We start from the raw sequence: 25,824 nt of genomic DNA, 5'->3' as shown, positions 1-25,824 counted from the left end.
TTGCACCAGAGGTACACTTCAACTGTGAGAGACAGAATGTGAAAAAAAAATCCATGAATCCACATGGTAGGATTTGTAAAGAATTTATTCATAAATTAGGGTGGAAAATAAGTATTTGGTCACCTCAAACAAGGAAAATCTCTGGCTCTCACAGACCTGTAACGTCTTCTGTAAGAAGCTTTTCTGTCCCCCACTCGTTACCTGTATGAATGGCACCTGTTTGAACTCATCATCTGTATAAAAGACACCTGTCCACAGCCTCAAACAGTCAGACTCCAAACTCCGCCATGGCCAAGACCAAAGAGCTTTGGAAGGACACCAGGAAAAGTATTGTAGACCTGCACCAGACTGGGAAGAGTGAATCTACAATAGGCAAGCAGCTTGGTGTGAAAAAATCAACTGTGGGAGCAATCATCAGAAAATGGAAGACATACAAGACCACTGATAATCTCCCTCGATCTGGGGCTCCACGCAAGATCTCATCCCGTGGGGTCAAAATGATCATGAGAACGGTGAGCAAAGATCCGAGAACCACACGGGGGGACCTGGTGAATGACCTGCAGAGAGCTGGGACCAAAGTAACAAAGGTCACCATCAGTAACACACTACAACAGCAGGGAATCAAATCCCGCAGTGCCAGACGTGTTCCGCTGCTGAAGCCAGTGCATGTCCAGGCCCGTCTGAAGTTTGCCAGAGAGCACATGGATGATACAGCAGAGGATTGGGAGAATGTCATGTGGTCAGATGAAACCAAAGTAGAACTTTTTGGTATAAACTCAACTCGTCGTGTTTGGAAGACGAAGAATACTGAGTTGCATCCCAAGAACACCATACCTACTGTGAAGCATGGGGGTGGAAACATCATGCTATGGGGCTGTTTTTCTGCCAAGGGGACAGGACGACTGATCCGTGTTAAGGACAGAATGAATGGGGCCATGTATCGTGAGATTTTGAGCCAAAACCTCCTTCCATCAGTGAGAACTTTGAAGATGAAACGAGGCTGGGTCTTCCAACATGACAATGATCCAAAACACACCGCCCGGGCAACAAAGGAGTGGCTCCGTAAGAAGCATTTGAAAGTCCTGGAGTGGCCTAGCCAGTCTCCAGACCTCAACCCCATAGAAAATCTGTGGCGGGAGTTGAAAGTCCGTGTTGCTCGGCGACAGCCCCAAAACATCACTGCTCTCGAGAAGATCTGCATGGAGGAATGGGCCAAAATACCAGCTACTGTGTGTGCAAACCTGGTAAAGACCTATAGTAAACGTTTGACCTCTGTTATTGCCCACAAAGGTTATGTTACAAAGTATTGAGTTGTATTTTTGTTATTGACCAAATACTTATTTTCCACCCTGATTTACGAATAAATTCTTTACAAATCCTACCATGTGGATTCATGGATTTTTTTTCACATTCTGTCTCTCACAGTTGAAGTGTACCTCTGGTGCAAATTACTGACCTCTGTCATCATTTTAAGTGGGGAAACTTCACAATCGGTGGCTGACTAAATACTTTTTTGCCCCACTGTAACACTTCCCCTGCCAGTGGCGGACTCCCTCAGACATCGGTGCGTTGGTGGTTCTTTGTGTCTGGGGATGGGCGTCCAGGTACACACCGGCTCACCCCTTGGCGGCCGCTTATCGGGGCCTGGAGCCTGGGGCTCGGTCACTCAGGCACGGCTGGCTGCCGGCGGAGCTCACGGGCGCGTCACTGCAACTCCCCCTGGCTTCTGCTCCGCGGCTGCTGAGTGAGCCCTCATCTGGGACTCTCCTCAGCTCTTTCTGGGACAGTGGCGCAGCTGCCCCTCTGTTGGTCTTCCTTGGTCTCTTGTGTTCTGGGGGCCTCTGGATGTCTGGAGTTTTGATCTCCTCCATACCTGCTTCATGCCCTGGAGGACGGGGCTGTGGCCCCCCCACACCCTCTAGCAGATCATTACATGAAGGAACCTTTTAAAAAACAAAAACAAGCGCGTCCATGCTCACAGGTGTACACACGGGTGATCACACCCACAAACTACACCCTTTTTGGCTCCTACCTCAAAGCACACTGTGTTCTGTTGATCTTATGTGCTGCACAATAATGTTTAACATTTAGTATTTACTGTCATATTCCCATATATCATTGTGATGTTGTTTATTCTATTACTCTTGTTCTCTTCTGCTTGTTTTCTTTTTTCTTTCTCAGCAGGTGATCCAGGTGATTGATATATGCATTTTTTATTTCTTTTTTTTTCTGCCCGTTCTGTTGGTTTTTGTCTTTTGACTTTCTACCCCGTCCCTCTTCTCAGCTGTTTCTCTTTCCCTCTTTCTTTCTCCCCTTCTTTCCTCCAGTCAAGTCTGTCCCGTATTCAGCAAGTGAAAATAAAATAAACAATAAAAGGTGAATCAAATGGACCATTATGGCAAGGCTGGGATGGTCAATTTGGTAAAGTAAATCCGTTGGGCATCTTTCTTTGCCTTTAGACAACAATTCTGATGGCAAAAGAGCCAAACGGGACAGGCAAAAAAAAAAAAAAAAAAAATTTCCTAAATTGCAAAATAAAATTATGTTCATCCACACATACATAACCAAAGAGGGGCAAATTACAAATTACTACTACCAGACCTCATAAATAGTCACATAGTCGACTCTTTCTACAGAGGTTACCTTAACATCTTTGCACATCTGTAATTTCAACCATTGGTATCCCAAAAGCACCAAAGGAGTTGAGGACTCTGTTGTAAGGGTTTCAGCAGAGGCAGTAAGCGTCATTACTTAAAAATGACATAAGGATGAAACTCAGTGGGAAGCCGAGATGACAGCGAGAAGCATGTTTATGCAAAGTTTCTAGTCTGTCCCATGGACTGATATATAAGGAGACTCAACATTTTGTTCTATATAACAGAGGGCATAAGAAAATGATACACCCAATAATTTTCTCTTGTTACTATACTGGATGTTTTATGTGTCATTAGGCCAATTATAAATAAAGGATATGCATTGACAGAATATGTTGCAGCTCTAAAACCATGGGTCCACTTTATTTCACCTTTTTCTGAATATCTTCAGCTCATGAAACGGCTGTTATGAGTTTCCATCACTAGTGGATGATCTTCCAGTACTTGATGGATTGGTTTAAAAGTTCAGTTTGAATTTATGATCACTTTGATGATCTACTGACTTTCCCCCCTATAGTCTGAGTAAATTTTCAACAACTACCAGATAGATTGCCATGGATAAGTGACAAGAGTGCCTATCAAAATCTGTGACCAATTAGCCTCAGCATTACTCTTTGCTTGTGATAAATGTGCTGGTGGCACATAGAAAAAATGACAACCGTGGCATTAGTTATAACTACATGACTTAACATCATCATTGATGTTAACGTTTAGCTTGTGTAGCTGGTCTAAAGTTCCTGACAGAGCTACACTTTTTTATTAAAATATTCTTGGCCGAGCACAATTAGGAAATACGGAATGAATGAATGCTCTTCTAAACTCTGAAAAACTCTTTTTTTTTTCTTTTTTTTTAAACAAACTGTATTTAAGAGCTGAGTCAATTAAACACTGGAAAATTTCCCATGGGATTTGAGGGTGGGTGCGGGACCTCAGTATGGCCCTGTGGAGCAGACCTTTTGATGTACATCCTTCTCCTTAAAAAGAGAAAATACAAAAAAGAGAAAAAAATAAAAATAAAAAAATAACATGAAGTTCGTTTCAACGTAACATTTAACAAATGTAGCGACAGTCACAAAAACATCTAAACGTGTCCTTATTTATATCATAACCATACCTTGTGCCTCTATCAAGGGGGCTGCTAATGACAAAAGAAATCTCCATAGGCTCCGTTAAGCCATCACATTTCAAAACTCCCGCAACTGCTGCTGAAAACTGCGCCAAAACAGTTTTACAGGAAATCGTCCCATCAAAATAAAAGCTTCTACACCCGAACAGGAAGTTGGTAGTAGAAAACAGCAATGAGTGCCAAAATAAGGTGCAAGGAAAGGCATTCAGGGTTATTTACATATATATATAATTTTGGCACCAGGAATCTGAATTTGAGTATTTTTCTGTACCACATAATGACATAAAATCTAATAAAATACAAATAATGACTGATTTGATGAGCAAAAAGCAATGAGAAAACTCAGAAAAAAATTTGTTACTGCAGCTACAACTCGTGCATCTTGTCAAAAGATGGAAAGGCAAACAGAAACTATAATACACCGGGCCGTATTTATCTGAAATCCAGAGCAGGGAAAGCATTTTCTAGAGATACCACAGAAAAAAAATACTCAAAAGAAGTTTTGATGAAATATTTATTTAAACTTTGAGAAAGGATAATTAACTCCAATAAACAATAAAATAAAAGAACAGGAGCATACTGAACTAGAACCTTCATGAAATGTAAGAATGTCAGGTTTTCCCTGAAACAATTTTAACAGTGCTTCCTGGTGGGCCATGATGGTACTGCATGTGGGCTGCAGTAATAACAACAGAAATTCAGCTTTACATTATTTAGGAGCAGGTCAAGTTGCATATTTATAAAAATACATTTATTCAAATAAAAAGTGAATTACAACCAACATAGAACATGATTAGTTTACTCAGAACGTACTGCTCTTTTACTGACGTTTGTGTCCCAGTGGCAGCTGAGTCACACTTTAGCCTTAATGCTAAGTATGAATGGGCAGCATTATCAATTTATAACCAACAACCTTTGTTGCTTCTGTTTTACGAATAAAAGTCTCAACAAATAAATCACTCTTGTGTTTTGATTGATAAAGAATTACAATGTTTCTGGGTTGTTGTTTTTTTTTAAGTGAGCTTCTCCCTTCACTTCGAGAATGGCTTTTCACTCAGGTGTCGCAGTAATTTGACTTCTGGTCAGTGTGAGCTCTACCACCAACACGCTGCTATGACTCACAGCTGTCCCACATGAAACCTTAACCAGTGTGAATTTTCATGTGTTTCTTTAATTGTATCATCTGAATGAATCTTTTCCCACAGATGCTACAACAATGCGGTTTCTCACCTGTGTGAATTCTCACATGTCGCTCCATACCCGACTTCTCTCTGAATTTTTTACCACAAATAGCACAAGAATACGGTTTCTCCCCCGTATGAATTCTTACATGACGTTCCAAATCGGATTTCTGACCAAATCTTTTCCCACAAACGGTACAAGAATACAGCTTCTCACCTGTGTGAACTCTCAGATGTGTAATCAGATGGGATCTATAGGGAAACATTTTTCCACAGGTGTTGCATTGCACAGAATTTTTCCTTGTATGAGTTTTACTCTGACTGTCTGACACAAGAGTGTCGTCTAGACTTTTACCATGATCTGTTCTCTTCTTCAGCTCTGCTTCAGGAGAGCTGAGAGGAAGGTACTGCTCACTGTTTGGTTCTGGTTCACTGTGGTCACTTTGCTCATAAGTTAGAGTCACCATGAAGGTATCAGCCTCCTGCTTCAGTCCAAGCTGCTCTCCCTCCTGACTGCTGCACAGTTCCTCCTGTTCCTCTTTAATCTGTGGAGGCTCTGGGTCCTCCTGTTCCTCTTTAATCTGGAAAAAGATTAAACTGGAGTTCATCTCCTGGTTACAGACCTGCTGCTCATCCACACTCTCATTTTCCACACAGTCGTGTAGTTGTGGGAGGTCTTCAGGAACTAAAACAAACAGAAAAAAAACAAACAAACAAGGTCACTCATGTAATTATACAAAAACTACAAAGCTCAGCATAACTGGTGCCACAGTAAGGTCCCAGTCATGCTCAAGAAATATATGAATGTATAATATTTTCATGACACGAGGCACCCCGGTGGCACCCTCAGATGCTAGGGGGGGGGGGGGGATTTACAGGTACTGATGAGCAGAAAATATATACATATTTTCAATGCTTAAAATTAAAAGTTTCAGGGCTCAAATGTGTAAATGTCACATCAGAAATAAAGAGCACATAGCTTATGTATATTAGTATATAAATATATAAATTTGTGAATATACAAGCTTAATAGGGTTCTGCTGACACTGCTCTTGTCATATTTGCAGCATTTATGTTGGGTTTTGGTGTCAGGAAGCAGAAAGACTGTCTGAACAGGGAAAGTTAATAACCACCGTCACAATAGAGCTCAACAGTGAAGCTCAAAATGAAAGTCCCATTCAGGGATTTTGATTATGAGCATAATGTTGTGACCATATAAGTAGACTTGCTAAAGGCTACGACACTGTGAAACGATGGTATGTGCTACGTGATATCAAGCATGTTTGAACAAAAAAGCCTTTGTGGAAAAGAACAAAGCTACCTACGATCGCAAACTGAAACAGTGATGTCTCGATTGGTAAAATTTACAGTTACCACATTTTGTTAATGTCAAAGCTCCTCACTGTGAACAAAAACGTCAAAGTAAACTGCAGGTTGACTGCCATGAAAACGTTTCTAACAACCCTTATCAGAAACTTAAACATGAACCTGTTAAAGAAGGTAACAAGGTTGCTGAAAGTGGCTGAAGCTAAAATAGCCAGAGCCAGTCACAAGCCAGTAGCCTCAGTATAAGCAAAGGATCAAGGAGGAAAGTTACGGAGATGATGAAAAAAATTACCAAAATTTTTTCTTATATTTGCTGAAGTCAGGGTTATACGGTGAGGTGCTGATGCAATGACCTGAGCACCCCCCAATTGCTCATCTTAACCTAAAGGAGGTGGAACACTTAACTGTTTCTACCCTACCAAACCTCTTATTAGAATGTTCCTGATTCCTGAAAGTTCTCTAAGGACATATCTGATAAACATTTTAAATTCCTAAATACAGCTTAGACATTTATTCAGCTGTGTGAAAACCAAGGAGGAACCCACCCAAGGGAAGTTTTATTTTAACTAATCTAATCTAATAACTTTAATCTCAGCCAAACCGATTTACTCACGAACAAATAAAACTGAAAAAAGCCAAACAATAACATTTTTAGGTTATCTAAGTGACATATATATCATGATTAACCTGGGTAGCGAAATACCACGATGATCTGAAAATGATGAGCCGTGAATTTGCTATTCTCGCCGGCTCTATTGACCATCAAGCTCCCGGCTAGCTATCGAGCTGGTGGATAACAGACGTCTCTGAAAACGTCGGAGCACTTCTGCAAATATGTGATATCTTGATAAACCAAGCAGATATTTGAAGTTTACACAGCAACAATCACAGCTGAAAATATGTTAAAAGTTTATTTGTGACCCAAAAAGAGCATTAAGAGAAATATTAAAACTTGGCTGGGCTGCGCTATGAATTCTGGGATATGGTGGGCCACGAAGGACACACCCGTACCATCCTTCAAATTCGGGGAAAAGGAGGACGCATTTGTCGGCTGCATTCGGAACAGTCTACAAATTTGGACAGCCTTTGTTGCGTCACTGTGACGTAAACGGCCTACAATTGCGGCCTCAGAAGGACGCAGCCCATGAATTTGGACACTCCATATGTATCTCCCATTATTTCTTTCTCCTTCTGTTCTTCACATGCCTCCTCCACCACTGGTCTCTTTTGTCTCTCATCTACACCTCAAACCTCATCGCCTGAACTTTAGTCAAGGGTATAACACACACAAAGGTGCATGAACATGCTTATTTATTTATGATATTGTTGCAATTAGGAATTTTCAACATGCAACTTTCCCTCCAATAAACAGTTTAATTACATTCTCACATCACAGAGAGTTCAATCACCAAGTGTCCAAGTGTTCCCTGACTCATTTACTCCTTTTACAAAGTTTTATAATCTCCTCCAAAGTAAATAGTTGGAAATGTCCACAATCAGCATTATGAGGTAAACAGATAGCCTAAACTCGATAAACTACATAAATGCCAGACACAGTGTTTGAGTTGACTGGGGAGGTAAAAACTATCACCTATGAGTTTTTTAAGTGTTTGCATTATTTAAATATATTAAAATATAGTGTGAACAAAAACATTTGTATACACAATCAATAGCAGAAACATGCTCCCTGGAACCAGACCTGGGTAGGGAGTAGGGCTGGGCCATATTATACCGTTCACAGTAATACCGGTACAATGTTATATAGAATATGGGTAAAACGCGCATGTGGAGCGCCTTTGACTTCATACGCACATGGCCGGAAAAGCATGGCGGCAAGGGAAGATGAGAAGGGGGAAAGTGGATCGTTGAGTGAAATGGATGAATTGGTTTGTAAAAATGGTGCAACTTCAGTGGTGTGGAACTAGTTTGGTGTTTGTCTATCAGATAGCCACCAAAGCACAATTTTTTGGTAGAACATGCAAAAAGGCCATTGTTATTACCATATTTATGGGACTATAAGGTGCTCGTAAAAGCCTTAAATTTTCTCAAAAATCGACAGTGCACCTTATAATCCAGTGTGCAGTGAGCTTTAATGCACACAAAAAAACAGCTGCTTGTTTAAGTGAAAATAAATTGATGGGTTTTTTTGCGCTAGTAAAGTTGTGAAGTTGTATTCTGTATTTTGTCTCGCATCAATTATATTGTCAGTTATATCGTTATTGCAAATTTTCAAATATATATCGTGATAAAGGGGTGGCAAATTCCAGGCCTCGAGGGCCGGTGTCCTGCAGGTTTTAGATGTGTCCTTCATCCATCACAGCTGATTTAAACGGCTAAACTACCTTTCCAATATTTCTTGAAGTTCTCCAGAAGCCCAGTAATGAACTAATCATTTGATTCAGGTGTGTTGACCCAGGGTGTTATCTAAAACCTGCAGGACATCAGCTCTCGAGGCCTGGAGTTTGCCAAACCTGCCATACCCTAGCTAGTTAGAGCCCGAAGAAGATAGATGGGCTCACTCCTGTAGTCCCATCTCCTAGGGCAGGGGTGTCAAACTCCAGTTCTGGAGGGCCAGCATCCTGCTTGTTTTTGAGATATCCTGGCCCTACCTGCTGCCAATTACCTGGATCAGGTGTGCTTTGCCATTAAGAAGCTTCAAGGGGCGATCGTGGCTCAAGAGTTGGGAGTTCGCCTTGTAATCGGAAGGTTGCTGGTTCGAGCCCCAGCTTGGACAGTCTCGGTCGTTGTGTCCTTGGGCAAGACACTTCACCCGTTGCCTACTGGTGGTCAGAGGGCCCGGTGGTGCCAGTGTCCAGCAGCCTCGCCTCTGTCAGTGCGCCCCAGGGTGGCTGTGACTACAATGTAGCTTGCCATCACCAGTGTGTGAATGTGTGTGTGAATGGGTGGATGACTGGTTGTGTAATACAAATACAAATACAAATACAGGCCATTTACCAGTTAGTAGGAAAACAAGCAGGACAGCAGCCCTCGAGGCCTGGAGTTTGACACCTTTGGCCTATGAGTTAGAGCCAATGTGTGTCAGGCGGTGGTCTGACACACAATCATCAGCTATCAAGTGGTGAAGGAGCCTGAGCTAGTGAATGAAGCTGAAAGATACCAAAAGCAAAAGGGTCTAGACTGACCAGACCCCTCGTTAGAGATAAGGTAAGAAGCTGATAGTAGAGTCAATACTGCCCCACATTGAAATTGCCAGTTGAGGAAGTTCAGGCACCTGAAAAGCTCTTAGGTGACTCCTGGGCTCCCAGAAAAGGTTTTTCAACCATGTCACCAGAAAAGATACCCAGGTTCAAGACATGCTGAAGAGATTATATCTCTCAGCTACGTTGTTAGCTGGGAAGAGGGAGGTACAGACTTCCTTGCTTAAGCTGCTGTCCTGCAACTCGGTCCTGGATAAGCAGAAGAAAATGGTTGTAGTTCAAGAGGTGGGAATGATTGACACTTAGCAGCAACCACGTTGACCAAAAGTTTATAAACGCACCACAGTGGAATGATTTTTTCCCAGTAGGCTGGTATGTAAATTATCTTTATTTCAGCATGCAGCATACCTGTCATAGTAAGTTTAGAGCACTTGGTGCTGATAAGTGTCTTTAAATGGAGCTGCAATGCCTTTCAGTGGTTTCACTGAATTTGCCAATACAACAAGTTGCAAACAGCCGTTCATACAAAATATGTCTGTGTTAATATAATCTACATGCAGTGTTACAAAAACAATGTCTTGATCAAAGGTAAATATATGTAATGAACCCTGGTGATCAGACTATTAATTGTGTAATTCTGTAATGTAGTTCCCATGTAATGGTTTTCTTGATATGCCTCTGACCCGTTTGAATGGATGCCTTCACCTTCTGTAAGTTACACTGTGTTGGTCAGTCAGCTTGACAGGCAGGTACATAAAATTGCATAAAATAAGAAAATGTGCTTCCATCAGTTCACCAGCTGCTCACATGGATCCCAACAATAACACAACTCATTTAACAGAATCAACAGACAGATGCAATTTACAGGATGTTAAAGTGGTGATGTGCATACAATCAGCCTGACAATGTAAACACAACAAAAAAGATTCTCAGGGAAGCAGACGGTTTGTCACTCAGGTGTGTCAGCATGTAAACCAGTGCACTGACTATCTAAAATTGAGTGGGGGTGCAGTGATTGTTAGGGAAATGATTAATCATAGTTAGTCTTTTACTACAAACTAACTGCACATTTGACCTGACAGGCGGGTCAGTCTGTCTCTACAGTAACATCATGGCCTTTGGTCACATGTCTGCCTGCAGTGTTTCCACAAACATCTCTTCATGTTTGTGGAAACACTGAATTGTCCTACATCTGCTCAGCCTTTGAAGTAAACTCAGGTCTGTTTGAATTTAGTCAGTAAGTATAAATAAATAAATAACAGCGAATAGTTTCTTAGTTCTAACTCACTAATCTACAGGCTGAGTTGGTGGCTATACTGGCCAACAACTGAAATCCTGTTATTTGATTATTAGCATTATATTTTTTAATCTTACTGACTATTTATGTCATAGTGTTTACGTCTGAACACGGGTCTTTTTAAACTCAAATTTTCGTCCGGAGTTTTGTCGAAATGCTGACAAACAACAGTAAACCTGGAGCACCCAGTTTAACTTCTTCTAGTAAAGTCAGTCACACTGAAGAATCTGAGCTTGAACAGCACAGAGATAAAAACATGTCCATACCTATGATGTGTGAGTTTCTGTCGGGTTTCCGGCTGATATCCAGCAGTCTGTGCTGACGGTTGATCTCCTCCTCATACTGGACGATGGTTTTTTGAACCTCTGAGAAGATTTCCTCACAAACAGCAGTTAGTCTCTCCTTGATGAACTCTCTCAGATACTGAGCTGAACTCATCGCTGCTTCCGCTGAGGCTGGACGGATCGATACAAGCATCGATGAAGCGATACAGACGTTGGGATCAGATCCACACTGACGTGACGGTTTGTGTCTCGCCTTTAATTTCGATCCGCTTCGTCAAACAGCAGCCATGTCTGTGCACCCCGCTCTTGGCTCCTCCCCTGCTCTGCAGTGGTTTTCTCCAGTCACGTGAGGAATGTTTTTTCTCCTGCAAAACTTTATTCATATCACAGAAAACAGGATAAACAGGTTCGTACGAATGTGCAACATGCTGAAAAACAGTTCCTTCAACTTGTTATTGATACAGTATGGATCACAGGTCCTCCTGCTGACTTTGGTAACATTATGAGGACACGTTTAGGTGCAGCATTAAAAACCTCAGTTGATACTTCTAGTTGTATGAATATTTTGTATTTGTCCACAAATTCTTTGTATGATAACAAAAACATTTCGATAAAGCAACTCTATCGTGATTCATTTATCAAAGCATATATGATAACAGTCTTATTTTTTACTTGAACACTATTCATTTACATAATTATGTTTGTTTTAATCCAAGGCTTAGATTGTTCTTTCTATTTTTCTCCTCTCTGTGTCAGTGGGATAACTGTACATGTACTCTTATCTCTGCGTGAGTGCAGCACAGCACACAGCAGCACAGACAGTATACAAGGAAAACAAACTGTGTGGCATTGTACAACAGAACAAGAATTGATAATCCAGTTTTGTTTTGTGACCTCTCTTCAGTGATGTGAAAGTAAAGATTGTGTTACTAAATTAAGCTAAGCTAAGATGCTGAAATTAACATTTCCTTAGTACCGAAATTAAACATGATTGAGCAACTAAGAATCATATTTCATCAGGGAGCTGTTTTGAACAAAAAAGATTTTGTTCAGTATTTTGAGGGTTTGGGCAACAAAGGATGTTCATGAACAGGTCGCAAGGAAAACTTTGTTTTTCTAAGTTGTTGCACTTTAAAGCATCAGACAGTTTCAGTTTCTAATCTGCAACATTAGTGCTGCTTTCTCCGGGAAGAAGAAGCTGGTGAGCTAAACAGCTGTGCCTCAGCGCGCAGGACAGCAGCACTGAGGCTGTGTTCCATGGACTGTGTATCCATGGAAAAATGGAGATATCACACTTGCAGCTTAGGAAGCAATTTTGCTGGCGGGGAAGCAGGTGGAGCTTTACGGCATCTCCAAGGAACCCCCAGAGCTAAATGATGAGCAGGGGAGGTTAAGCAGGAGAAACAGAGGTGAAGACAAGCAGACGACCCGATGAGGAATGAGGAGCGGGGGGGGGGGGGGTGTCATCAAATTCAATTTCCTTGTTTTCACGAAATCCAGACTCAATTTCACGGCAAGCACTTGAGAGCTCCAGATACCCCTGACTGGCATATGGCATGGTAGTAAATACATCATAGTGCAGGACCCACACATACAGGACCTTGGAGTAGGGGTATGTCACCAGGGTGCAGAGGAGGCCATTTACAGCGTCTCTTTATGTCTGTCTCCACGTTGGTTGAGTGTGGAGTAAGTGCATATGAGAGCATGAGGGTGGGAATGGATGTTTGTATCTGTGTGTGCCTGTATTTCTGTGTCTATATGTCAGGTTGGGTATCAGACGCCACCTCTCTGGGGACATCTCAGGCCCTCCAAGGTTTGGAGGCCTATCTCCCCCTACCACCACTTCCCCTGCCAGTGGCGGACCCCCTCAGACATCGGTGCGTTGGTGGTTCTTTGTGTCCGGGGGTGGGCGTCCAGGTACACACCGGCTCACTCCTTGATGGCCGCTTATCGGGGCCTGGAGCCTGGGGCTCGCTCGGGCCACTTCGGAGGTGGGGTGCCCCCGGCCTCTCGGCCTGGGGCTCGGTCACTCAGGCACGGCTGGCTGCCGGCGGAGCTCACGGGCGCGTCACTGCAACTCCCCCTGGCTTCTGCTCCGTGGCTGCTGAGTGAGCCCTCATCTGGGACTCTCCTCAGCTCTTTCTGGGACAGTGGCGCGGCTGCCCCTCTGTTGGTCTTCCATGGTCTCTTGTGTTCTGGGGGCCTCTGGATGTCTGGAGTTTTGATCTCCTCCATACCTGCTTCATGCCCTGGAGGATGGGGCTGTGGCCCCCCCACACCCTCTAGCAGATCATTACATGAAGGAACCTTTTAAAAAAACAAGCGCGTCCATGCTCACAGGTGTACACACGGGTGATCACACCCACAAACTACAACCTTTTTGGCTCCTACCTCAAAGCACACTGTGTTCTGTTGATCTTATGTGCTGCACAATAATGTTTAACATTTAGTATTTACTGTCATATTCCCATATATCATTGTGATGTTGTTTATTCTATTACTCTTGTTCTCTTCTGCTTGTTTTCTTTTTTCTTTCTCAGCAGGTGATCCAGGTGATCGATATATGCATTTTTTTCTCTGCTCATTCTGTTGGTTTTTGTTTTTTGCCCTTCTCCCCCGTCCCTCTTCTCAGCTGTTTCTCTTTCCCTCTTTCTTTCTCCCCTTCTTTCCCCCAGTCAAGTCTGTCCCGTATTCAGCAAGTGAAAATAAAATAAACAATAAAAGGTGAATCAAATGGACCATTACGGCAAGGCTGGGATGGTCAGTTTGGTAAAGTAAATCCGTTGGGCATCTTTCTTTGCCTTTAGACAACAATTCTGATGGCAAAAGAGCCAAATGGGACAGGCCAAAAAAAGAAAAAAAAGGCATGGTAGTAAATACATCATAGTTACCTCGGGTGTTTTTGTGTCTAATTAACAGTAACAGTAGGATTGTAAACCATGTTGGATTAGCAGCAGCTGTTATTAAATGTTGTAGCTTTAGTCTTTTGTAGAAACATGTTTCCTTGGCTCAGCTTTCGATAATGGTACAGCAGCTCTATGTGATCAGCACTTCATAGCTCTTACCAAAATGTTACCTTGGGGATCTCAGACAATCTGTGGATCAGTTTTCAATAGAACTGTTTCCTCATGTTAATGTCTGTGGTACGTTTTTTAGTTAAGGTATTTAGCACATCTTTTTAAACTGTGGGAGAAGGTAAACTCTACAGAGAGGCTCCAGCTGAGAGTGAAGTTTGAACCAGAGCCTTTGTGCAGCAAGACCACATCAATAACCACGTCACAAACACAATCTTCTTGTTTCTCACTAAAGGGCAGCTACACTAAAACTTTATTATAAAACATTGCTACATATTGGGGTAAACTTTAAATTAAATGGAACAAATTTTGTTTAGAAAGAATTTCTTTCAGACTGTTGAAATAAATTCATACTCAAATAAAAACTAGAACACTTCAGTTCTGGACATGTTAGCAAACCTGTTAGTTATCCAAACCTGCATGCCCTGTGTGAAAAAAGTGATTGCCTCCTAAACCTAATAAGTGGTTGGGCCACCCTTAAAGGCATCTACTGCAATCAAGCGTTTGTGATAACTGTCAATGAGTCTTTTACAGCACTGTGGAAGAATCTTGGTCTACTCATCTTTGCAGAATTCTTGTGCTTAAGCCACATTGGAAGGTTTATGAGCATGACCCCAATTACTTTGTTCTCATTTGTTCCTGAATTTCCTTGGATCACAGCGAGACATGTGGCTTTTAAGAATCTCACGGTCTACTTGTCTTTGTCAAGCAGGTCCTATTTAAGTGATTTCTTGATTAAGAACAAGTGTGGCAGTATTCAGGCCTGGATGCAGCTAGAGAAATAGAACTAAACTTTCCAAAGATGTGGTACACCAAGGTTAATTTATGTTATAATGGTGGGTGGGGTCAAGCAGCAATAATTAACACATTAATTTAGAAATTGTATTTAGTGTTTACTTGTGTTATCTTTATTATTTAAATGTAGTTGATGATCTGAAACATTTAAGTGTGACAAAATTAAAAGAAAAAAAAAACAGCAAGGGGGCAAACACCATTTCAGCTCATAGCAGCTCCATATGATATGCCTATATCCATCATGCACCTGAAAGCACAAGCCAGTGTCATGAAACTTATATCTGTCCCTTGCTGCAACCCGGCCCTCGAGGACTGGAGCTTGACACCCCTGTTCTAGAGTCCAAGCGCATTCCCAAAGAAGAAAAGCTTTTAAATCACTCCAAGTTATTTGCATATAATTTCAGATTGGTGCAACTTTCTTATTGCAAAATAACAAAAATTTCTTCAGAAAGTCTAAATCTAGTGTTCTAATTAGCTGCGCTGTAAACATGAGTGAAACCATCATCAGAGAGCCTCCACTATTTTCCGTGGTTCAGCCATCCAGTCGATTTCTTCCAGGTAATTTAATCAGGATACCAGTTACTTGGGAGTTACTTAGAAATAGAGCAAACCTCATTCCAGGCTTTTAATTGACCCTTCCCACCACTGGATTCCTGGTTAGTCAGTGCTGCTTATACCAAGTACAATGCCCGAGACATGATTATCCAAAGAGTCAAAACATCACTTTCTATATTTATATAAAACATCAGAAACAAACTTATGTTAAATAAGAAAGATGTGCTGCTTTCATATTAGAGGTTTCATCTCAGAAAAAAAAAATACTCAAAAGATGTTTGAATCAAGTTTTTATTTAAACTTTAAGACAACATAAACACTAATAAACAACAGAACTAAACAATGAACCATCAGAGCAAAACAACTTTAACCTTCATCAAATCTAGGATCAGGATTTTCCTGATACAATAATAAAATAAATAATATAAACTGAATAAACAATACTGAGAGGATATAACTGCTTTAAGTCATATCTGCATTCTTAGCAGCAGTGTTCAAGTTGATTGTTTGCTATTATCATTTAAAAACAGCAAAAACTCAAAAGGTTGAAGGTTTACTGAACAGGCACATGATTCGTGTCTCACAGTGACTCCAAAATAATTTCCTGTCTTTGAACAATTAAAAAAATTAAAAACTGTCAACGTGTTTCTCAATCAATCATAAGACAATTATGTGATAGTTTTTCCATAATTATTGATCAGAAAAAAATACATGTTAATTAATTAACATGCTGGGAAGTAATACGGACTCATCAATTATAATTTGAAGCCCATTTTAGAAAAATGCCCGAAACAAGAGATTGTACAAAGATTGAACTGTTTGACTTGTACAATTATCATCTGCCTGTAAAGGCTGCCCAGTTAAATTTAATGCTATGATTCTTTTTCCATATCTTTCACACTGTGGCAACCGAATCAGCCAGTACAGTAGCATTACTGTAAAATTTAGGAAGGATATAATATAATATGCTTTTTTTAAATACATTTTTCCTTATTAAAACTGTACTTTAGATGTGTAAATGGCCTTGGCCTTAAATCAGTTACATGATTTGGAAATTCAGCAGTAAAGGTGTAAACACAAGGAGAGTTATTAATAATTGTAGGTTACCAAAATGTAGACACATTTGGTCTGCTCTCTGCTAGAGTTAAAGACCCACAGATTTTTGAATACTTTGCCACTGAAAAATAAAAATATTAGTCACTAAATTTTAAATGCAAAGGTAAAGTTATGTCTTTAGTCGACAGACACACCAGTGCCTCCAAACAAGCTCGTGGAATTAAAATTATGAAGTATCAAGATGCAGTCTCACTGAATCTGTCTCAATATGAGTTGACAGTGAAGACTAAAAACTACCAGTTTTAACATTGTGTTGATAGGAAGGGTTTTCTAAGCACGGCGCATGCCCTTGTGATCGGGGGCAAAAAAACAAAGTATTGGTTGAACAATTCACCACATCAGGACCTCCCCAACATTGGACACTTTCAAAGCTCGTCTAAAAACCCATTTTTATTCCTTGGCTTTTAAATCAGAATGAGTTTGTACTCTTACTCAAATCTAATTTTTTGAGAGAACGAGGGCCTCTGTAAAGAGGGCGCAGAAACCCGATAAATTAATTAAAACATAATAATTAATCAACAATAATAATTATTGCAAATTATAAATAATTAATACATTTTTGAATATACAATAATTATTCTAAAAAATAAAATAAAAAGTATCTTTATGCCGCCGAAACCTGTGATATGGTATTCTCTCTTTTTTTTTTTAGATTATAATTCTAATTATTTTTGCTATAAAGACACAATTTCCTACTTTTCCCCTATCGCGGGGGTCCCGGGACGTAACTCCTGTGACAACTGAGAGAATGCTGTAGTCTAAAAGACCCGTTTTTATTGTTTTTCGCCACTGACACACTCAGCACAAGCTGTGCTGACACAAACCAAAATGCTGCAAAAAATAGAAAAAAAAATCAGTTTTTAGCCAAAGAACACAAATGGACTGATGTAGAAACAGAAGATGTCTATCAGCTTTTTGGTCTCTGGATTTACATATCGCTGCCAAGACTAAGACTACACAATCATGGAGACACAATCATGCCTTGTCTGTGCCCCTTCCATCAATGACATATAGACAAGAGACAGGTCCAGAGCCATATTTTGGAACATCCACCTCACTGATCCTGAGTAGGTGGTAAAAAATTATGAAATCCTCTGTGGCAGCCAGCTTATTAACACCCGAGGAGGGAACTGGCAGTTGATGAAAGGATGGTGGCACCTAAAGCAAAGCCTGGCATGACACAATACATGACGGACAAACCAACTAAATGAGGGATGAAAGGTTTTACATTGGCTGAATCAACCTTTAGATTCATCACATACACTGTTAAGACTTTAAAAGCAAGTGATGCTGTCTTATGTCTTATGATGTGGTGATGAACCTTTTTCAGCTGTTGCTTAGCACAGGATGCCATGTTTACATGGACAGTTGTTTTGTACCAGTCCCAAATGTTCCTGGATCTGACCAGCACAAGATGTGGTGCATGTAGTATCTACACAGGGAATGCCTGGGAGGGAGGGAAAATACTCTCAACAAAAAAATGCGAATTAAGATCTGTGAGATGGATCAGAGATGACCCACTTGATATTGTGAAGTGGATGGACACGTGGGAGGTGCCTGTGTGCACCACCATCCACCTGTATGTCCAGGGTGAAGAGAAAGGTGGAGGATGCAGATGGACACTGGGCTGTGAGAGGGGCTGACATACTAGACCAGTTCATTCAGTATTAGTCCACCCACAGCAAGACTGCTGCAGGTACGGGACTGTGCTCTTACACTTCCTGGAGATTGAGACAAGAAAAGCATTCATCTTGCACCGTGAGGCGATCAGTGCCATGCAGGTGCTGCCCATGGCACACAAAGAATTTGTGGCGGAGCTGGTGTGTCAGCATGGAGACAGGCATTCCTCACAGCAGAAGAGCTGAGAAGATTGTGTTCCCATTGTCACAGACAACGATGCCGTCCAAAAAGGCACTAAAGGCAAACGCTTATTTATACACCGTCTCGAGGTGGACAGCAAGAGGAGTGACACACCCCGGAAATATCAGGACTGTGATGTGCCCCTCTGTCTTGTGGTGGACAGGAACTGTTTTTGTAGAGGCATCTTATTGTGACACCTGATTGTTTTATTATGAATATTGTTGTTATTGCTGTTTTTTAAGGGTTTGATTTTATACTTTTTTATATTAACTGGTGCATTAGTTACTTGCCAAATTGCCCATAGGTGTGAATAATTGACCATCTATGTTTTAGCTCAGGAGCTGACCTGTCCAGGGCATACCCATATCAGCCTACGTCAGCTGTGATAGGCTTTGAAATGCAGAAATCTTAATGTATCATCCTTAAATAAAAAACATTTATTTTTACTGCTCTGCTCTACACAAAAAATACTGACTTCTTCACTCAAGTGTTGCAGTCATTAAACTTCTGGTCAGTGTGAGCTTTATGACCAACAGACTACTACTACTACTCACAGCTATCTTATCTAAGCACGAAACTTCAAGTAGTATGAATTTTCATGTGCCTACTTAAGTGTGGCTTTTGAACAAAGCTTTTGCCACAGATGCTACAAGAATGTGGTTTCTCTCCCGTGTGAAGTTTTACGTGAGTTTGCAGTGTTGATTTATGACTAAATTTTCTCCCACACGTGCTACACGAATACGGCTTCTCACCTGTGTGACTTCTTACATGCGTTTTCATTCCTGATTTCTGAATGAATCTTTTCCCACAAGTACTACAAGAATACCGCTTCTCACCTGTGTGGACTCTCCTGTGAGCTATGATCCCTGACAGGTCAGTAAATCTTTTCCCACAAGTGTTACAACAATGTGGCCTTTCACCTGTGTGAATTCTTAGATGGCGCTGCAACTCTGGTTTCAGACCAAAACTTTTCCCACAGGTGCTACAAGTAAATGGCTTCTCACCTGTGTGTGTTCTCAAATGACGCTTCAAATTTGATTTCTGAATGAATCCTTTGCCACAAGTGGTGCAACAATGTGGTTTCTCACCTGTATGAACTCTTAAATGTGCAGTCAGATTAGATGTATGTAAGGTTTTCCCACAGATTTCACATTGTACATACTTTTTCACTTTGTCAGATTTACTTTGACTCTCTGACACAGTGGTGTTGTCCAAGCTCTGACTGTGTTTCCTCTTCTTCAGCTCTGCATTTTTACTTGATTCTGAGTCCACATGCTTGTCTTCATGATCTTGGCTCTCTGCTTCAGGAGAGCTGTGAAAAAGGAGCTGCTCTTTGTTTGACTCTGGTTCACTGTGGTCACTTTCCTCACAAGATCGAGTCACCATGAAGATATCAGTCTCTTGCTTCAGTTCAACCTGCTCTCCCTCCTGACTGCTGCGGAGTTCCTCCTGTTCTTCTTTAATATGTGAAGGCGCTGGATCCTCCTGGTCCAGACTGGAGTTCTTCTCCTGGTTACAGACCTGCTGGTCTGTGAGAACTTCCTTCTCACAAATGTGTTGGTGTCGGAGGTCTGAAGAGACAAATTGGGAGAAATGATAGAAAAAAAACAACAACAACCCAAACATCTGAGGAACATATTCTGATTTGAGCCCTTGTCTCTTGATAGTAGTCACTTCTGTGTCATTTTAAATCTCAGTAACCTTCTGCTCTTAACTCTTAGGCCTGTGTCTTGGTTAAAGACAAAGGAAGAGGAGTGGGTGAGGCATTGTTAGAGAAGAAAAGGCAGGAACATGAAGGTTAGAGTACAGGCTAACCTTATCTTGACCTCACTGGTACTTTACTTTCAGTGTCATCTCTGCAAACCAACACAGTTTGTCACCATGGAAGATGTCTGCTCCACCTCTGCTGTAGTTGTCACGCCTCAAGAGTCTGTGCATGGACCTCTTCTTTTCACCATCTATGCCCTTTCTTCATTACCACCTACTCAGCTGGACTTGGCACGGTTCACCACACACGCATACTTGGTTATAATGGAAAATCGATCAATTTGAGTTGAGTCGTGGCGTATCGTGCAGAGTCGATTTGAATAGGCATTAATGGAAAAGGGGCTTATATGTACCCCCTGCTCAGATTTCCCACCACCATGGTCTCTGCTTCCATTTCTATGCTGAAGATACACAACTTACCCTCACAATCACGTGCCATCTAACCCCCCCCCAATATAAACAGTAATAAAACAGTGCTCCTGTTTGTGGCCCCCAAAGTCTCACTCAAAAATCCTTCACTGCCCCGACCCTCAATACCTGTGCGACCTGCTGAAGCCAAACGCACAGTCTCAGACACTATGGTGCTCTGCCTTGCATCTGCGTTCTGTCCCTCGCGTTAACCTCTAGTGACAGAGCCTTCTGTGTGGCAGCCCCGACCCTCTGAAACGCTCTCCCATCTTAGTTTTGCAAAACCTCATCACTGGACTCTTAAGAAACGTAAAACTGACCTCTTCAACAAAGCCTTTCAAACTCTAGCATTTTTGTATGTTTATAAATTGATTTATTTAAACTCCTTTGTACCGTGCCCCTGGGTTTCTTGAAAGGCGCTATACAAATAAGTTTTGTTATTATCATTGTTAAATATAGGGATGTGACTCCCCCATTCCTTATTTTCCTACTGGCCCCTTTGCTTTTCTGTAGAAACGAGAAATCGACTGGTATTTATTTCAGGAACAAGGGCCGCGTGCAGGGTTGTAGTAACTACAGTTAATAAGCCAGATATGCGAAACGTTAGCAGAAGTTAGGTTAAGGAGAGAGGTGATGATGAGCAAGCAGTAGTATGACTTCATGTTGCTTATTACAGTTGGACCTTCAATTCTTCCTGTGCCTCTAAAAAGACAAAAAAAAATAACTTTAAGCTCTGATTAGGATCCTACGTGAGTCATATTCATTGTCATTAAGCCCATCACAGTTTTACATACCCTTTCTGTGCAAGTTTATCTCAGGTTTCCAGATGGTCCCCAGCAGTCTGAGCTGCTCTTCATCAGTCCAGACGATAATGCCTTCAGTCTGCTTCAGTCCAAGCTGCTCTCCCTCCTGACTGCTGCAGAGCTCCTCCTGTCCCTCTTTAATCTGTGGAGGGTCTGGGTCCTCCTGGTCCAGACTGGAGTTCCTCTGCTGGTTACAGACCTGCTCCTCATCCAGACCCTCCTCTTCCTCACAGTCATGCTGTTGTGGGAGGCCTTGAGAAAACAAAGAAACACAGGAACAATAATCGAGAAGGTGTTGATACAAAAAAAAAAAAAACACACACACAACACTATTTTACAAAAGCATGAATCAAAACCTGAATAAATGGTGATCATTTACACACAAATGTTTTAGAGACAGTGAGCTCAGATTGTGGCGTGACTGGTGTCACAGTGAGATGTTGATCGTGTTAAATAAACTACATAAATATAAAATATTTTCATCAGCTGAGGCGCTCCCTGGTGGCACCCTCACATGCCTTGATGCACTGCAGCTTTTTGCAGGAATGTTTTCCACATTTGAAATGATCTGGTGTAAATTTTTTAGAGCACAATATGCTTACAGTTAGGGCTGGGCTATATCATACCGTTCACGGTAATACCGGTGTAATTTTGGGCAACGATAGGAAAATGACATATCGCGATAGAATATGGTAAAACGCGCACGCGCAGTGCCTTTGTTTACATACGTACATGGTGGCGACGCAGAATGAGAAGAAAATGAGAAGAGCGAAAGCGGATCGTTGAATGAAACGGATGAACCAGAACTGGTTTGTAAAAATGCAACTTCACTGGTGTGGAACTGGTTTAGCTTTCGTCCGTCAGACACACAACAAACCACTATTTTTGGTAGAGCGTGCTAGCGGGCCGTCGTTATTACTATGTTGTTTGGAAAATACAGCACACTTAAAATCAATCCTTTGATTTTTCTAAAAATCGACAGTGCCCCTTATAATCCCGTGTGCCTTATGTATGAATTCTGGTTGTGTTTACTGACCTCGAAATGATTTTATGTACACGGCACTCGAAAATCTGTCAAATGTTTTAGTGCAACTTTGCTAAGCTACGAAGCCGCACCACTTGATGGATTGTTGGAGTATTACGGCTATCGTAGGCAGGAGCCTCGCGGAGTGATACGTACTGTGCTGCATTGTGTGTGTGTGTGTGTGTGTGTGTGTATATAACCTCTTTTTAAGTTTTGTGGATATTATACATGGTTATGGTCATAATATGTCAGCCCATTTCACTGGAAATGCCTTTTGGTTAAACTGTCAGCAAGGAATTTGCATTTCCACTGTTATGTTTTTATATAACTTTAATGCACATAAAAACAGCTGCTTGTTTAAGTGAAAATACATTGATGGGTTTTTTTGCACTAATAAAGTTGTGGAGTTGTAAAGTATTTTGTCTAGTGTCAATTATATCGTCAGTTATATCGTTATCGCAAATTTTCAAATGTATATCGTGATAAATGTTTTTGGTCATATCACCCTGCTCTACTTACAGTCTACAAAAATCACAAGTCCAAAAAGGCTAGGCAGCGCCTGTACCACCTACGACAACTGAGGAAGTTCGGGGTCTCTCCGGGGCTCCTCAGGACTTTCTATACAGGCGCTGCGTAGAGCATCCTCACACAGAACATCACATCATGGTAATGGGAACAGCTGTATTAAGGACCAAAAAGCTCTTCAGAGAGTGATCCGTACAGCAGAACGCTGCTGCAGGACTGCTCTCCCCTCCCTGCAGGACTAGAGCAGCTCAAATACTGAAGGAGTCGTTCCGCTCCAGCAATAAACTGTTCCAGCTTCTGCAATCAGGCAGAAGGTTCTGCACCATGCGGACAAGAACAGAGAGGCTCAAGAGGAGCTTCTACCCTCAGGCCATCTGTGTGTTAACTCAGCCCCCCCCAATCAACCATAACGAACTGAGAAAGGACTCACATATTCCCATTTCATGCCTGATCCTTCTGACTTCATTGCGGCACAAGCCACTTTAACACCCCACTCACACAATGTACATTCCCAAATTTTGAACTGTAAATTTCCAGATTGTTTTATTCTAACTTAATGTACATAATTCACTCACTTATCACACGTAATGTCCTCTTTGTATATATCTACTTACTTACTGTATATATTGTTTTTTGTCTCTCTATTTTGCACAGTTGAGGAGCGTATCAGGTCACATTTCACTGTGTGTTAAACTGGTACAACTATGTACGTGACAAATAAAGTGATCTTGAATCTGATATTAAGCTTGTTTTATTCCATTTCATTTTACTTTTTAAAGCCTTTTATTAATGATTATCATAGAAAAGAACCAGCCTACCCTAAACAGAAACAGTGATGTCTCTTATTGGTGGATGTAGCAGTGACCATGGACCCGCACCAGTCCAACATAGCCCGTCACTGGACACTGACCCACAGCACTGATAAATACCCAGTTTAACTTCTTCTAGTAAAATCAGTCACGCTGAAGAATCTGAGCTTGAACAGCACAGAGTTAAAAACATGTCCATACCTATGATGTGTGAGTTTCTGTCGGGTTTCCGGCTGATATCCAGCAGTCTGTGCTGACGGTTGATCTCCTCCTCATACTGGACGATGGTTTTTTGAACCTCTGAGAAGATTTCTTCACAAACAGCAGTTAGTCTCTGCTTGATGAACTCTCTCAGATACTGAGCTGAACTCATCGCTGCTTCAACTCAGGCTGGGCGGATCGATACAAGCATTGATAGAAGCGATACCGACAGTGGTATTGGTACCAAATCCGCACTAATGTGACGGGATCAGTACTTTAATTTGTGTCTCTCCTTTAAGTTCAGTCCACTTCATCAAACAGCAGCCATGGCCACACACCCACAGCACCTCTCGTTCTTCACAGCTTAATGGCATTTGGCAAACAGATCCATTATCGTCACCTGTGCAGACAGGAGTAAAGCAGGGAAATCAGGTACACACTTCCTGTGTGGTTCTCCCTGACAAATTCTTCTAGCAAATTACTGCATCCAAGATAAAAAAAAAATCACAGTGCTTCACTCATGATATGATGTGATATATGTGCGATGTATATGTTCTGTCATCTTTAAATCACGTCCTCACAGTGAAACTTTTGTCATTCTTATTTAATCCAATAAAACAGAAACAAGTAATCTGAGCTGCTTTGATACTTACAGCATCTCAGAACAAAACCATCTCCGTGGTGGGGAGGTCTAACCTCATAGCTAATTTATCCACTGTACATCTTACTTTGCTCATAAAACTTAATAACAGCAGCCAAGCCGTTGCCGTTACATTTCTCCCTGTAATATGCGTTTTAAACCAGCACTATTTTCCCTGTTTTCTTTTCTTTTTTCTATTTCAGGTACTCCCCATACCCCCACAGACGCTCTTTTGTTGTCAGGCAGCAGACTGTGGAGTTCATTAACGCTTATTTGACTGAGTCGGATGTCTTTATCTTGCTGAACCACATCCCTGCAAACACTCATCAGAGAGCCGTTTCTCAGTATTATAGCACTCTTCATCTCCCTACAGGCGTATTTATCGCTGTTGTAGCTGAATCCGGTTCCACTCACCGAACGACGACCGTCTGGAGACGATTTTATGATCACTTTAAATCCGTCCTCGTGTCTCGTTGTCACGGTTACACTGCGCTCACTGTCCGTTTCCTCCACCTTACAGGTTTACTTTCACTCTGCTTGTCGTTTTTCGCCTGTTTTAACGTATTTCCGCTCTCCCGCCATCTACTTCTGTTCGCATTTCACTTCCTGATACGTCACTTCTCTCCTGCCCATTCACAACCAGCTGGCCAAACCCTGGTCGGCCCCGCCCCCTCCACTTCAGCTCTACTGTGGTCACTTGGAAGAGCTAAGTTTCTTTGTCTACTCTAAAACTATTTCTGTATTTTATTTCTCTAAACTATTTTATATCGCACAGAGACAGCGTTAACATCTAAATGTGCATCAGATGTGCAACATGTTGAAAGACACGGAACAACTGACGGAAAAAGTGTGGACTTTATACCAGTTTTTAAATTGTGTTGATAGGCCACGTAAAACCAGAGTTATGATAAAAAATATATGCAATGTTTGGTTTTCATCCTGAATACTATTGTTGTTTATATTTACTGTGGGAAGAAACGGGAAAAACAGCGTCTTATAAGGAAAACGCTCGAAAGCCTGTGAGCAAAACCCCAAAAAACCCCACCCTTTCCGAAGGGTGGGGTTTTTTGTATGTACAATGTCGACCAGTCAAAAAAATGATATGGCAACATGACATTTAGTTGTTTAGGAAGGGGGACGTGAGGGGCGGGGTTAGGGGTGACAGTGTTTTGAGATGTGACAGATTTGCGACGTTTAGCGCAAATCTTGTGTAGTCAGTGT

The 25,824-nt window shown here is 41.5% G+C and overlaps 2 protein-coding genes and 1 long non-coding RNA gene across 3 annotated transcripts in view; 1 reads left to right on the top strand and 2 right to left on the bottom strand.

Moving 5' to 3' along the window:
- LOC113017280 (uncharacterized) overlaps positions 1-25,231 on the bottom strand; it is a 33,619-nt gene extending 8,388 nt beyond the window's left edge. The window contains exons 1-4 of the mRNA XM_080295790.1: positions 25,018-25,231; positions 23,964-24,363; positions 21,396-21,656; positions 19,014-19,997 (exon numbers count right to left, since the gene is read on the bottom strand). Of these exons, the coding sequence (XP_080151916.1) occupies positions 19,014-19,997; positions 21,396-21,656; positions 23,964-24,135 (1,417 nt within the window). The 5' untranslated portion in view covers positions 24,136-24,363; positions 25,018-25,231. The remainder of the gene's footprint in view (positions 1-19,013; positions 19,998-21,395; positions 21,657-23,963; positions 24,364-25,017) is intronic.
- Positions 3,819-4,645, top strand: LOC145425558 (uncharacterized). The gene is made up of 2 exons (XR_013906280.1): positions 3,819-3,956; positions 4,353-4,645. It is a non-coding gene; the product is annotated as an uncharacterized LOC145425558 (long non-coding RNA).
- LOC113017489 (uncharacterized) lies at positions 4,278-11,565 on the bottom strand. The gene is made up of 2 exons (XM_080298667.1): positions 11,009-11,565; positions 4,278-5,646 (listed from the first exon to the last, which is right to left on the bottom strand). Exons 1-2 carry the CDS (start codon positions 11,217-11,219, stop codon positions 4,922-4,924), a joined length of 936 nt encoding a protein of 311 aa, XP_080154793.1. The 5' UTR covers positions 11,220-11,565; the 3' UTR covers positions 4,278-4,921.
- Positions 25,232-25,824: the final 593 nt, after the last annotated feature.

This window comes from Astatotilapia calliptera, chromosome 3 (genome assembly GCF_964374335.1).
Source record: "Astatotilapia calliptera chromosome 3, fAstCal68.1, whole genome shotgun sequence".
In the NCBI taxonomy this organism is placed as follows: domain Eukaryota; kingdom Metazoa; phylum Chordata; class Actinopteri; order Cichliformes; family Cichlidae; genus Astatotilapia; species Astatotilapia calliptera.
The sequence above is the reverse complement of the archived record's forward strand: the minus strand, read 5'-3'. Positions and strand labels throughout refer to the sequence as shown.

What these genes read in the sequence shown, in the direction of transcription:
- LOC113017489 (XM_080298667.1), bottom strand. Translation starts at nt 11,219, where the DNA reads ATGCTTGTATCGATCCGTCCAGCCTCAGCGGAAGCAGCGATGAGTTCA. An exon ending in CAGAAACTCACACATCATAG is followed by an intron (nt 5,647 to 11,008) that starts GTATGGACATGT and finishes TGTTTGTTTTAG; the next exon opens with TTCCTGAAGACCTCCCACAA.